At 33.0% G+C, this 13,114-nt stretch overlaps 1 protein-coding gene across 4 annotated transcripts in view; it reads right to left on the bottom strand.

Annotated features, from left to right (window-relative positions):
- Positions 1–492: 492 nt before the first annotated feature.
- Positions 493–13,114, bottom strand: part of CHD1 (chromodomain helicase DNA binding protein 1) — a 53,375-nt gene continuing 40,753 nt past the window's right edge. For 2 of the 4 annotated variants that reach the window (XM_067316299.1, XM_067316300.1), the window contains 9 exons: positions 12,875–12,997; positions 10,542–10,679; positions 7,922–8,185; positions 7,341–7,481; positions 5,023–5,201; positions 3,025–3,121; positions 2,740–2,797; positions 1,722–1,932; positions 493–1,516 (listed from right to left, as the gene is read on the bottom strand). In XM_067316299.1, coding sequence (XP_067172400.1) covers positions 1,153–1,516; positions 1,722–1,932; positions 2,740–2,797; positions 3,025–3,121; positions 5,023–5,201; positions 7,341–7,481; positions 7,922–8,185; positions 10,542–10,679; positions 12,875–12,997 — 1,575 coding nt within the window. In that variant the 3' untranslated portion in view covers positions 493–1,152. The remainder of the gene's footprint in view (positions 1,517–1,721; positions 1,933–2,739; positions 2,798–3,024; positions 3,122–5,022; positions 5,202–7,340; positions 7,482–7,921; positions 8,186–10,541; positions 10,680–12,874; positions 12,998–13,114) is intronic. The other 2 variants (XM_067316301.1, XM_067316302.1) reach the window with 2 other exon arrangements.

Raw genomic sequence — 13,114 nt, 5'->3', positions numbered from 1 at the left:
ATCTATGTACAATCAGTGTGCATTGTAACAATTCTATTAATAAAGTCATTCAAATCTGCTAAAATATTAACTGGCTGCATAGCACATTTGACATTATTGCCCATGTTAAAGAGGGAAAACAAATGGATTTACAATAAATTTTGGCTGATTTGGATTCTGAAGTGTTCAGATATTGAACGTTGCTTCTTTAAAACCAATGCACCTGAAAAACTTTCCAGAGCACAGTTTAGCTGAATATTTCTCACCATTTCATTACAACAATCACAACACTGACAGTTTAATAGAAAACAAAAACAAAAACATGTATCTAGAGTATTCAATAAAAAAAGAAGCACTAAATGGAATAAAATGTTCCCTTTCCCCATTTTTACATTCTGAACAGTGATTCCATCAAGATATTTTATTAAAAAGTGTAAGTACACTGATTTTGTTTCATACTTGTGATAAGAAGGCCTGAGTTGGTGGGGAAAGGAACAGTCAAAATAAGCCTGAGAGGGGAAAAACCTCATTTAATTAATTTACAATAATTTACAGCCATTTTTGTGGGTTTTTTTTTGTTTTGTAAAAAGGCATTACAACTGATCACAAACAGGAGAAATCTTGGCTATTTTACAGGTATAGGTACAGAATTTAAATATTCAAGCTTGTGATGAAAAGCGGCAAGGTGGTCGCAGTGTACAATGTAAACAAGTAGCTTTGGAAAGTGAACAAAGTCCTTGAGAGTTCTTTTCTAAGAAAAAAAACAAAAAAAAACCAAACTCCTCATTCCTTCCTGAAACACGATCACAGGTCAGTGTTTAAATGTCCATTAACAAACATAATTTAAACTGTGTTCAGCCTAAAACCACTCTGACACGAAGAGTTTTATAATAAGATCCAGTCTGAATGGGGCAGTGTTGAGGTCCCTGTAAAAGTAAACATCTTCCATTTCTTAAAAAAAAGTGCCACAACATTTGCAGCACAGTGCAGCATAAACTTTAAATACAAAAATATTTTTCTTCTGTTGGGATAATAGACCTTGCATCCTGGAAAGAAGTAACAATACTGCTACTGATAGAATATCCAGTCCATATCTTTCAAGTCATGTAAGGCAATTACTGTGTTAGTTTACTGTATATGGCTAAAAGAGGGTCCAGAAAATGTCAGTCTTTGTTATGTTTTCCGGCTACTCCATGAATGTTCAGGTGTACTTTTGTGATCTGATGAGTGTTCAAATGGAGATCTGTGTCCTAAGGGAGATCTTGAACCATAAGGAGACCTCTGATCTAATGGTGACCTTGGGCCACTACCAGAAGCTCTGTGGTCCATTTGCCAGTCTGAGTGGTACCTATAATCTCTGGAAGATTTATGATGACTGTACTCTGAAGTGGAACGGTGATCTGAATGTATCCTGTGGTCTGATTGGGAACGGTGTTCTGAATGAGGCCGACTGTCTTTTAAACATCCTTCCAGGTTTGACCTGTGATCTCTGCTCCTGTGATCATCCAACTTTCTGTGTTTACTATCACTGTAGTATCTGAAAAATAAATTATTTGTGTTAATGTTACTGGATTCACAGTAAGAATTGCAATTATGCCAGTACAACAAAACTGCATTACAGAGATATAATTACTTTGAAATTCAGCCTTCCTCAGAAAAGACACTTTGGTGCTTACTACAAGCATATTATAAAAATAGGAAGGGAATTCTGAACAGATTTTACAACTGCTGCAACAACTCACCTGCTGTCTTGTTTGTAGTGATCCCAGTCTCTATGATCTTTTCCATTGCTGAAGGCTGAATAGGGCCTTTTCCTAGAGTCACTTTTTTTATAAGCATCTCCCTGATGCCTGTCTTTGTGATGATCATGGTATTGTGATAGATGTCTATCAGAAGAATAACTGTCCCTGCTACTGTCATCATGATTTGTATTCTCTTTCAGTCTTTCCACATCTGTTTAATAAAGCAAAGGTTATAAGGAAGTTTCATAGACTATAAACCTTTTCCTAGCCTAATTCAGTCAGCACTTCTACACATCAGATTTAAAACAATGCAAAAGTGACATTACAATTTGACAGAGACAAAATCTAAATAGTTGAAAGACATATGCACTATTGTGAGTGAACTCAGAGAAACCTGAGAAGTAAGTAGGAGGGAAACAAGTTAGAAATGTAGTTGTGTAGGGCTGAGAAACTTAACTTTTCAGCCTTGCAGACCAAATCCTTCTTAAATTAAGAGAATCAATGTTGTCCAAATGAGCAACCAATAGAGACCTGGTGCCTTTAGTACAGCAATTACAGAGTGGTAGGAATTGCCTAAGGATGGACGGCTCTAGCATGAACATCAGTTTTAAAGGTATACCCGGTTAATGAAAGGTTTTTAGTGGTATTCCTAAAATATATATTATATTCATTGTAAGCCCATTAGAATATTCCCAAGTTATAATGTAACACCATATAAAAGCAAGTATAATAAAAACGCAAGTGTATGAGCATAGAAAGATGGCGTCAAGAATAAAAGACATCCCATATAACTGATTGCTAACCCTGACTTCAGGGAATATCTTTTTTAAACTGTAGTGACATTACAACTTCTGTGCTCAGTTCAATTTCATCAGCAAACTTGTTAAATTATGCTAACTCAGCATATCCCTATGATATCTAGCAGTATGGGAGTTCTAGGAGACAATTTTTAAGGTTATTTTATTTCACATACCTTATCCAAGATATCCAGCACAAGAATACATGTAAGATTTCTTACCTGGATTTCTAATTACATGTGTATTCACATTGCTGCTAATATTCTGGTCATTGTGTTGCTAAAAGAGACAAGTACGAAAACTGTCACTGATAAAACCCAAAATTACACCTGAATACTTTAAATATATCCCCCCAGAAGTGGCTAGTTTATTATGAGTGCAAAAATGTACCTCAAGTAATATTTTTTTAATTGTTCTTGGTAATCCATTAAATTGTTACTCTAATAAAACAGTTATACTACTTAAAAAGTATATTTTTATATTTAGAGAGAGCCTGGAAATGTTACCTGAGACTCTTGGCGTTTTTTGATTGCATGTTTATACAGTTTGTGCAGCTTTCTGGCATCAAATTCTGTAAACTTAGAGACAAATATCCACAAATTTCTGAGGAAGAAGAAAGAGAGCTTATAATTCTTCTGTATGTTAGCTTATTCTTGTATCATGCAACAGAACATGGGCTTAAGTGAAATTTCAGCAGTACTTTGGTAAACTAAAATCACTCTAAGATCCACTACATAGCATATTATCTAGCTGCATAGCAAACACTACCTAGCTGCATTTCAAACATTTGAAAAATGAATTCCTTTAACAATTTACCACTTTGTAATATTTACCATAATGATTTCAGAGTGCAAAGAAATGCATGAAAAGTTGTAAATACAATGATTGTGTTAATAGCATGATTTGTAAAACCGCCTAAAAACATAGCTTTCAATTTGTTGTGGAAGTCTTTTGAAAGATTGTTTGAAATCTGACAAAAAATTTAAGTATTTTCTACTCAATAATGCTTTTTCCAAACCTGAAATATCCTGCAGTGCAAGACACTTAAGCTACATGCCTCATTTCCTAAAAATATCAGAGAAAGAAGATTTTCCCCCCACCGAATTCTAAAGCCTGGTCAAAGCTTTGGAAACCAAACGAGAAATCTGAAAGAGGATGTAAACGGCATGGCCAAAAATTCAAGCCTAATCTGGAGTATCTATGCTACAAAGGAAGAAAGAAGAACAAACCAACTCTTGCTGTTGAGAAGCCAAAACTCTAAAGAAAAGGTTTGCTCCTATAGTCACAGATACCAGATCTAAAATCTAGAATTCTTTTAGTCAAATTTACAGGTGGAGTGCTTAAAAGTGACTACAGAATATTAGTGTTCAACTTAGTGCTTAGTTCAGAAACATTTTAAGTGCGTAGGCTCAAGAAGCATCAATTTGCTCTTTCGCTGTGATGATTTAAATACTATAATATTGGCTTAGTTTTGCAAAAGTAGACAGAACAGTCAATGGTGTACCTAATGACATCTATATAACTTTAATAAATGTAGTATTACTACACTATATATCTTAAAGACAGGTGAAATACATATTTTAATAATCTGCTTATGGTATTGTAGCATTATTACAAGTTATTATAGTAGCTGTATTATGAATTTCCACTAAAAGAAATATAACATTTACCAAAATGCCTTTGAGACATGGATCTTGCTTTTATATTTCAGTTCACCCTACTATTTTGAAGTAAAATAAGTAAAAACAGAAGCATTCTATGCTGACAACAGTCTGCAAGGAAATTAAACACTTAACTGAGTGTTTTATACAGAAGTTCAGGATATGTTTTCAAACAAAGTATTTAAGTGCACATTATGATAAAACCAACTCAAATTATATTAGTTGGGAACAGAAAAAGGGAATATTACAAGTTTACAAAATTTTTTTTTCTTAATTTTTTGAAGTTATTATCTCATAGAGATGCATAAAACATTTAAAAACCTCTTCTTTCATTTTTGAAAAACATCTCTGAGTACATGTTATGGTAACTCTTTTTATGAAGTCATAGCTAATATGTGATTTAATTCTAGAGTATATTTTAAAAAGAATAAAGGATTCTGCAACTCAAAATCATACAAATGTCAACACACAAATTTAGAATGGCCTATTTTTAGCATGAATAAAACCTCCTCAAAATTGAAAAAAACAGATTCTTTAAGGATAAGAACCCTTTTCCACTAAACTTTAAATACTGTTTAAACACATTTGTCTTCTGTTTGCTTTTAGTTGCAAGTGAGATGGCTCCACCTACTGGATGAAATGCATTGCTATGCCAGTATAAAAAACTGAATCCATTAAAAGCCAAAGCCATTTATAATCTCTTTTTATAGGTCCTTATTTAAAACAGCAGAAAGTTACAAGAAAGGGATAATAAGAAATAAGAAATAATTAAAAATGATTCTGTTTAATAGAAGCAATTGTGGACTTTCCTTTTTTTGAGAAAAATCTCACAGAATAACTTACTTCCTCCATTGTTTAATTTGCTCAGGATTTGTGTACTCCTTTAGACATTCAGTAATGTGATCCCCAATTTTGATTAGACACTGTCTAGTATGTTCTAGCTGTTCCCTTTCAGAAAGGCCTTTCTCTGGTCTATCCAGCTGTTTCAATGCTGCTTTGACAGGCCTCATTCTTTCTTTGCACTGTAAAATGGAAAAAAGGAATACATTTATTCAAAGAAAAAAAAAAATTCTAAAACATGACCCACCTTTAGTGTGATATTTATATAGGCAAAGACAGTACTGTTGTAAGCCAAATGAAACACAAGGCTTCGCTCACAGCTCTTAAAATTTAGTTTTACTACAGGTTTCCTTCGGAAAAAGTAGTATTTTAAATCCAGCTGGAAATTTACTCCTATATGAAAGCATTAGATTGTATGCAACAAAGATATTAAAGATTTAAGAAAGCACTAATTTAATGTAAAAGATTTTCTGAGGGAAAGAACTTATTACAACTGGATTTTACAATCATGGTTATAACTTTCAGCACAAGTATATAAGACAGGACTTATTTTACTTTTTAGGATCTTGAAAGCTATACAAACTCAGTGTCAAGATTAAATACAAGAATGTTTAATACATTTTAAATAGATATATTCTGCAATAATTAAACTTGGCATTCAGCAGACATTCAGGATTCTTTCTTCCAGGAGTTTAAGCTCGAGTTCTACGCAGATCCTAACAGACCTTGTGCTATCTAGGGTAATGCTAGTTTAGGTACGCCTAAATTAGCAACAATAGTGATGGAAATGCACATGTACCCATAGATATATTTCATATGGGTGTTCTTGAATTTTCACATTGTAATTCAGATGCGTTAACAGTAAATGCAGATAATCCAGTTAGCATGTTTTAAATTACAGACACTTGGAAATACTATCCAATCGCGATGGCAAGGTAAACAGATGAAATGCACGCTGGCGTAAGAAGTCAAATGAGTTGGCCTCAGCAATCTACAGCAATAATTTCCATTTGAAAAAGTAGTTAAACATGCTAATTAGACTGCATCTGACCGTGACCTAATGATGAACATACATTCCGGAACAGAAGGCCTGTCCAAAAAATGCTCAATACACAAACCCAAATTAGAATTGCTCCCTGTAAGGGAAAAAGGCAAGTCTGTATATCCAGAATCAAAAAATATGAAGGATTTTGGAGAACATCATTATCACTTTGTCAACATCTGGGGACAATTCAGAAAAATCACTAAAGCTGTTCCATTGCTGGCTGATGCCATTAAGTAATTAAGCAACTACATTACATATTGCACTAGCCACAGCTTAAAGTGGCCTTTAAACCACAATTTACAGAGTGTGCTGCTTAAGTATAAAGGTGATCAGAAAGCTGTAATGGTGATCAGGAAAGTGTTACTGTAGATGGAAATCAAGTGATTTTCAGACACCTAGCCACACACAGATATCTACCTGAATCATTTGAGACTCATTCTGGAAATCACATATGAGTCACTTGCAATGTTTAGATTAAAAAACAAAACACCCCCCCACACACTACAAACAAACCTAAACTGGTCATTGTCATACTAGAATCCTAGAATTTGCTTTTCACAGCCAACACCACAGTAGACCCAGTAAACCTGCCTGGCAGTAACAGACAGCTGTTGAAACCAGAATGATAGAACATTCACAGCAGAAAAGTAGATGCTCAAAATAACTCCTTGGCATCTTTCCAAATGCCCCAACTGACCTATGAAAATCCACATAGACTGAGCTTACCTACCTTTTTTCCTCCAATATTGATTCTGTTCTAGTCAGCAGTACTGATTTAACTGATATTCTTTCAGTATCAGATAGATTACTCTGGTAAGATATTTTTAAGGGTTTTAAAATTTGTTTCTTCTTGTGTCTAACAGTGAGTCTTTAAACTTGGGGGAAACTTAGAAACCTAGTTTCTCTTGTCAGCTTACAAAGAAGATAGGGGTATTTGATAAGGCCAAACCAGAGACTCCAGCAACTGTGCTAAGGTTCATTAATTTCTGTCCTTTAAGAAGCAGTATACACGTGAGTTATTCTTGAGGATCAATATTCATATTTTAAAACTATTCAGTGCAATAATCTGCATACGCTGCAATAAATAACAAAATAAAACTGCTGGCCTGAAAACAAACCTGACTTTAGCATGGTATCCATAACCTTCACTGATTTGAGATTTTACTAGCAATAGATCATCTGTATTACAATGCCTAATGGCAGAACAAAGAACGTCAGAAATTGTGTCCGCTTAGTATATCAAGCGCAAACAGTAAGTTATCAATAAGGGCCTTACCACACTGAATGTCTTCTGATCAAGTTCTTCAGACTCCTCAGATATAGGAACTGGTTCACTAGTTGCTGTAATATGAACTGGAGTATCCAACAATGGAACTTTTTTAGTTTTTTCTTTATTTTCAGATTTGGTTTCATTTACCTGAGAACAAAATATGAAAATTAATCCAATAAGCAAACTTTGTTTTGGATTTGGAATTATTCTGTAATTAAGCAAGTACCATAACTACTGCATTGTCTTCACTAATAACAAGAAAAAATATCCTAACATTCAATGCTGGTATATTTTATTTTCTGTCTCTGAAGCATGGAAAAAGAGAATGGAAAATAAATAAATGAGTTTCTTAGGTCACTTGCACTTGCAGCCCCACTAAATTGTGTATCTTCAAAGGGTAATTTCCCATCTTGTATGCCTGTCCTTGCAGTTGCAAGTGGCGAAAAAAAACCTTCAAATTATGTAAAAGATTTCAGTGAAATGACAACTGATCAACAAATGATCCAAAATACCTTTCCAACTCAAAATCATTCACAAAAACCTGATGGCCTTTTCTAGTGCTATATAAGATAAGTAAACCTAGTTACCTTCTCTTCCTTTACTTCTTTTTCTTTCTGTGTGGATTCTTTTACTTTGTTTTCTCTCTTTTCTTTAATATCTTTTTCTTTTAATTCTTTCTTATCCTCTTTTTCTTTTTTCTCCCTTTTCAAATCCCTCTTATTTTCCTTTTCTTTTGTCTCTCTTTTTTCTTCAGCTTCCTTCTTTATATCAATATCTGGCTCAGGCTTTTCTTCATTTTCTTTTTCTGCTTTTATTTTTTTATGTAGATGTTTCACTGAAACAATCTCATCCTGCAATACGCAAGCATATATGTCACATCAAACTGAGCTCCTAGCTATACAGTTTTGTAACCATCAGATTAAAACATATTTTTTATCTGTACATAATTTCTTTAGACTTAGATTTAATACCTATCAAATAGAGCTGGATGCAGCTGCAAAGAAAAATGAGGACCACTCACTCATTTCCTTGATGTGACACAAAACAAGTACTGATTGGGCAGTAGTAATGGGGGTTAGAGATTAAGTCCATTTAACTTTCATATCCCCAAGGAAATCTGCCCCTGTAAAACATAGTTAAGCTGTAAAGAGCTAAAAAAATACAGAAGCAGACATCACAGAACTGAACTGATTGGTCGGGGCACTCAAGTGATGGTGATGATAGAAGACCTCTGTCCTAGTTAGCTTTGTTCCAGTAACTCTTTACTGATCATGTATTAAACATTCACAAGGAACAAAGTTTCAAACTCCTCTTGTCCAGGGGGAAGAAAAAAAAAAAAAAAAAAAAAGTCTTACAGATCATCTGAGAAGGGCCCACTTAATTACTTCATGGCGAACAAAATCTCTTCTGAGAGAATGACCTCACAGAATGCCCCTACTGGCATTTATAATATTCACTTAGGAGGTCTGACATAGAAGCTCAGATTCTTTCAGACACAGAAAAATACTATAATAACAATAAGCAACAAAAAGGTACAAGTGGAAGAATCATCATTGTCATGAAGGTATTTGAAATGCATCCTGGGAGAACATATACAGAATCCTGGCTTCCAGAAAAGCAGACGAAAGAATGCCTAATACATGAATCCCAACAAAGTATCTAGATTAGGTATCTAGCAACAAGCCCAACCAGGACTTCAGTATTTAGGGGGAACTTCCCAGCAAAAAAAACCCAGGGACTTAAAGTGTTTCCTGAATGTTACAGCAATTAAACAGAAACTGTACCTGAGCTTTAAAATACAGCATATTCTACGGCAATTCAGTGGCATTTAGGTTGTTAAATCCTATTTCTGCGTCTAGCCCAGTTTTCAGAAGGGCAATTATTTTATGTGTACAAAACAGTATTCAAATGATGAACATTCGTTAGTAAAGATAGAAAAGGAGACAAAATTCTGGGTTCCTTCCCAAAATACCAGTCAATTGACAGACTGCCAGTGCCATCTGTTTCAGGTGGAGATTAGTGTCCAACACACATTTTAAGTAGATTGAAGACCTAATTTACCTAATTTTGTGATTCAGTTGCCCTTACTTTATTGCCCTCACAGTTTAGTTTGTACATTCCAGACAAATTATTGCATGAAAATATTAACAAGTCTACATTCAAAAATTTTTTTTCTGGCTTTATTTTTTATTTTTCATAGTATAATTTAAATGTATATAGGAACACTTCAGTTAAGACTGATGGTTTTATATAAATGTATCATGATTCTTTTCAGTCTGACTCAGTTTTAAACTGTATATTTGAATAAATATTTTTTCCCTTACAGAAAGAGTTGATCATTGTTATCTTAACATATATTTTCAATGACTTGTAATAATTTAAAATGGTTACGTAAAACATTTACTTCAATTCAGTTTATTTTAAACCATGAAGGAAGGATTTTAATTTTATATATATATATATATATATTTTTTTTTACACCAATTTATTTCAACTGCCTTCAAAGTCACAAAACTGGGTTCAACGTATCCCTAAACTTTATCTAAGTTTTTCTCTTTAGTGGTTTTGCTGTGAGATAAATGTAAAAGAAACCAGAAAACCTAAAAAATCCCAACAAAAGTAGAACACACAGTCCTGAAAGAATACAGCAGTAATAAAAAGTAACAATATTAAGTGGTCCATTTGAAGAATGAAAGTCATGACGTATACAGGACCTTTCACTTGTATGCCTCAAAACATCATTTATTCATGCTGTTATTTCTAGTCAAACTTTTTTTTTTCCTAAGCCTGAACAAAAAAAATCTACCTGAAGAATCTGTATAAGCAGTAATAACACATTAGCAGTTTTATATTCAGATGCTGCATTATATTTACACTTCTAGCAGATACAATGCTGAAGTCATTAAAGAACCGTGAAATTGCTCAATGACACTTGTAATCAGACTATAACATTATCTTATTATCTAAATTATCTAAAATACCCAATTTCTAAATTATCTAAATAATAATTTAGAAACCTAATCATAATGCCTCAGCTACAAGCCTATCATTACATTAATATAGATATAATCTTCCATGTGACTGTACCTATTTAATATTAACAGTAACTGCCACAAAAGGATTCAAACAACATTAAGTTCTCTGCTGGAGGAATGCCATTCAGGCATTTCAACTTTACAACAGAAACAGCTGAATATCCATCTTTACCTTGTTATCCTCATCATCATCATCATCAGATTTTTCTGAGGGTGGTGGAGAGGAGTCACTTTTTATTTCTTCTTTTATTTTTGCAGCCTTTAGCACTTTATTCTTCTTAGTTCTTGCTTTCCTCCTCTTTGAATTGCCCTGAATGCAATAAGTATCTTTACTATGTCAACTGACAAATATCTTTGCACCACAGTTACAGAAAAAGATCTGTTTTTATGTTAAATAAAGGGTTCCTCTTATTTATCGCCACTAATGGCCATCACTTTTCTCAGGAATGGAGACAAAACATAGTGTAATAGTAAAAAGTACTTACAAGTAAGAGAGAATAAAACAATATTAAACTTGCAATTCATTACTTGAGTTAGTCTCATGTAATATGATTAGCACTATGGAAAAAAATTGCACAAAAAAAGAATGAGCAGGAAAAAAGAAAAAAGAAAAAAGGAAGAAAAAAGAAAAAAGGAGGGAAAAAGAAGGAGGGAAAAAGAAGGAGGGAAAAAGAAGGAGGGAAAAAGAAGGAGGGAAAAAGAAGGAGGGAAAAAGAAGGAGGGAAAAAGAAGGAGGGAAAAAGAAGGAGGGAAAAAGAAGGAGGGAAAAAGAAGGAGGGAAAAAGAAGGAGGGAAAAAGAAGGAGGGAAAAAGAAGGAGGGAAAAAGAAGGAGGGAAAAAGAAGGAGGGAAAAAGAAGGAGGGAAAAAGAAGGAGGGAAAAAGAAGGAGGGAAAAAGAAGGAGGGAAAAAGAAGGAGGGAAAAAGAAGGAGGGAAAAAGAAGGAGGGAAAAAGAAGGAGGGAAAAAGAAGGAGGGAAAAAGAAGGAGGGAAAAAGAAGGAGGGAAAAAGAAGGAGGGAAAAAGAAGGAGGGAAAAAGAAGGAGGGAAAAAGAAGGAGGGAAAAAGAAGGAGGGAAAAAGAAGGAGGGAAAAAGAAGGAGGGAAAAAGAAGGAGGGAAAAAGAAGGAGGGAAAAAGAAGAAGGGAAAAAGAAGAAGGGAAAAAGAAGAAGGGAAAAAGAAGAAGGGAAAAAGAAGAAGGGAAAAAGAAGAAGGGAAAAAGAAGAAGGGAAAAAGAAGAAGGGAAAAAGAAGAAGGGAAAAAAGAAGGAAAAAGAAGGAAAAAGAAGGAAAAGAAGGAAAAAGAAGGAAAAAGAAGGAAAAAGAAGGAAAAAAGAAGGAAAAAGAAGGAAAAAGAAGAAAAAGAAGAAAGAAAAAAGAAGAAAAAAAGAAGAAAAAAGAGAAAGAAAGAAAAAAAAAAGAAAAAAAGAGAAACAAAGAAAAAAGAAGAAAAAAGAGAAAAAGAAGAAAAAAGAAAGAAAAAAGAAAGAAAAAGAAGAAAAGAAAAAAGAAGAAGAAAAGAATAAAAAGAAGAAAAAAGAAGAAAAAAAAAGAAGAAAAAAGAAGAAAAAAGAAGAAAAGAAGAAAAAGAAAGAAGAAAAAAGAAGAAAAAAGAAGAAAAAGAAGAAAGAAAAAAAAGAAGAAAAAAGAAGAAAGAAAAAAGAAGAAAAAAGAAGAAAGAAAAAAAAGAAGAAAAAAGAAGAAAGAAAAAGAAGAAAAAAGAAGAAAGAAAAAGAAGAAGAAAAAAGAAGAAGAAAAAAAGAAGAAGAAAAAAGAAGAAGAAAAAAGAAGAGAAAAAAAGAAGAAAGAAAGAAAAAAGAAGAAGAAAAAAAGAAGAAGAAAAAAGAAGAAGAAAAAAGAAGAAAAGAAAAAAGAAGAAGAAAAAAGAGAAGAAAAAGAAGAAAGAAAAAAAGAAGAAGAAAAAGAAGAAGAAGAAAGAAAAAAGAAGAAGAAAAAAGAAGAAGAAAAAAGAAGAAGAAAAAAGAAGAAGAAAAAAGAAGAAGAAAAAAGAAGAAGAAAAAAGAAGAAGAAAAAGAAGAAAGAAAAAGAAGAAAGAAAAAAGAAGAAAGAAAAAAAGAAAGAAAAAAGAAGAAAAAAGAAGAAAGAAAAAAGAAGAAAGAAAAAAGAAGAAAGAAAAAAGAAGAAAGAAAAAAGAAGAAAGAAAAAAGAAGAAAGAAAAAAGAAGAAAAAGAAAGAAAAAAGAAGAAAAAGAAAGAAAAAAGAAGAAAAAAGAAGAAAGAAAAAAGAAGAAAAAAGAAGAAAGAAAAAAGAAGAAAAAAGAAGAAAGAAAAAAGAAGAAAGAAAAAAGAAGAAAGAAAAAAGAAGAAAAAAGAAGAAAGAAAAAAGAAGAAAAAAGAAGAAAGAAAAAAGAAGAAAAAAGAAGAAAAAAGAAGAAAGAAAAAAAGAAGAAAGAAAAAAAAAGAAAAAAGAAAAAAAGAAAAAAAAAAAGAGGATCACTAACATGCCCATAAGCATATTATCTCATTACTGCATGTCAAATTTTACTTACTGCACCAGCAAGTCTTTGTGCTTCCTTTCTTGCAAGGTCTTTATTCAGTAATTTAATGAGGTAGTCTGCACGGGTCTGTAACTGCTTGGCCTGGGGTTTCTTATCTGGATCGTCAGGTAAAATCTGAGAGGAACAATGGTATTATCAGCTATGTGCAGAAATTACCAAATTTATGAGCTACTAGCCTGGAGCACAGGGAAATGAAAAAGCTGCAAAAAACGCTGGGAAAAAAAAATCCAC

Source organism: Apteryx mantelli, chromosome Z, assembly GCF_036417845.1.
Source record: "Apteryx mantelli isolate bAptMan1 chromosome Z, bAptMan1.hap1, whole genome shotgun sequence".
NCBI lineage: Eukaryota > Metazoa > Chordata > Aves > Apterygiformes > Apterygidae > Apteryx > Apteryx mantelli.
Note: the sequence above shows the minus strand (reverse complement) of the source record. Positions and strands in the feature narration are given on the sequence as shown.